Source organism: Pterocles gutturalis, unplaced genomic scaffold (genome assembly GCF_000699245.1).
Source record: "Pterocles gutturalis isolate BGI_N339 unplaced genomic scaffold, ASM69924v1 scaffold12186, whole genome shotgun sequence".
Lineage (NCBI taxonomy): Eukaryota > Metazoa > Chordata > Aves > Pterocliformes > Pteroclidae > Pterocles > Pterocles gutturalis.
In genome coordinates, this window is record NW_010105634.1 from 70,493 (window position 1) to 71,830 (window position 1,338).

General features: G+C 49.4%; 1 protein-coding gene across 1 annotated transcript in view; it reads right to left on the reverse strand.

Annotated features, from left to right (window-relative positions):
- Window positions 1–914, reverse strand: part of LOC104471956 (calpain-2 catalytic subunit-like) — a gene marked incomplete at its 5' end in the record, with an annotated part of 23,363 nt that extends 22,449 nt beyond the window's left edge. Inside the window, 1 exon segment of the mRNA XM_010087474.1 lies at window positions 845–914. Within this exon segment, the coding sequence (XP_010085776.1) occupies window positions 845–914 (70 nt within the window).
- Window positions 915–1,338: the final 424 nt, after the last annotated feature.

A 1,338-nucleotide genomic window follows, 5' to 3' on the forward strand; every position in this document is an offset into this window, starting at 1 on the left:
TTTCTCTCAATCACGCTATTAGTCTCATCTAAAACTCTCTCCCTACAGTTATGGAATAAATAGGAGCCTCACTGCTTCCACTTCAGCTTATTTCCTCTCACATCCCCACAGCTGTCCTCCTCGCTAGTTTCCACGCTGGGCAACGAAACGCCCAGAGAGAGAAGTGCAAGACAGCGGAAGAGCAAGAGCCATCAAACTTTCCACCAACCCTCATCTATATACCAGGCATGACATTACATGATATAGAATAAACCTAAGCCAGTAATTGTCCATTTCTCTTGCTATGCTCCCTCCTAGCTTCTTGTGCACCTGCACACCAGCAAAGCACGGGAAGTTGAAAAGTCCTCAATTGTCTCAGCAACAACTAAAAACATCACTATGTTAACAACATTCTTCTCATACCAAATCCCACATTAAATCCAAACCATGGTGCTATTCTAGGTACTAAGAAGAAAATTAACTCTATCCCAGCTGAAACTAGGGCAGCATTCAACTGCTCTTCTAAGCACACTGTTAAAGGCAGAAATTAGTCAAGCACACGGATGTGGACAGGAAAGGAACAGGTAGCGATCAGAAAAGCTGTCAGGAAACCAGTCTGTGTCACCCCTGCTCAGTGCACCCAGCCAGGCTGAGCTCAGCAGGCAAACACACACGGTCCCTACCTGCAGCTGCCAAGGAAAGGCAAGAAAGATCTAATTTGATATGAAGAGAGGCGGCAGGATGCAAGAAGATGCATCTACAGAGCGAATTACAGCCTAGTATAAACCCAAACTGCACAGCAGGGGATCGGGGTGTCCTGGGGCAGCACCTGCAAGGAAAACTTGGCTTTCGGCCCCCACCTTACCTAAAGCCCCTTGGCAGATGTCTGTCCGAGTGGCTCCACTGGCTATGAACTGGGGGCTGGAACACAGCTCCTGGGAAAGAAACAAGCCTTGCATTATATAGATATCCACAGGTAAGGGAGGGAACACAGCCCCACTTGCAGCAGATTTAAACAAGCAGGACAATGCCACAGAGATGGAACAGGTCAGGAATGAGTGCGGGGCACCGGACATGCCAAGCACAGTGAGATAGGTGGCTGGTGACCAAAGCTGCTGTGCGGCCATCTCACATCACAGTATGTGCCAGGAGGAGGACCACTGTGTTTTTACACACATGGTATGTGCCAGGAGGACCGTTGCATTTTTACACCCATGCACACACCGCTCCTCTGTTACCTCCCCACCACTGACCATATCAGGGTCTTTCCGAAATGCCAAAGCACCCTGGAGTCCCTCTGACCCGACGGCTCCTGTAGCGAAACAGGGCTGTTTTGGTAGCCTGAGGTGCAAGTTGAGA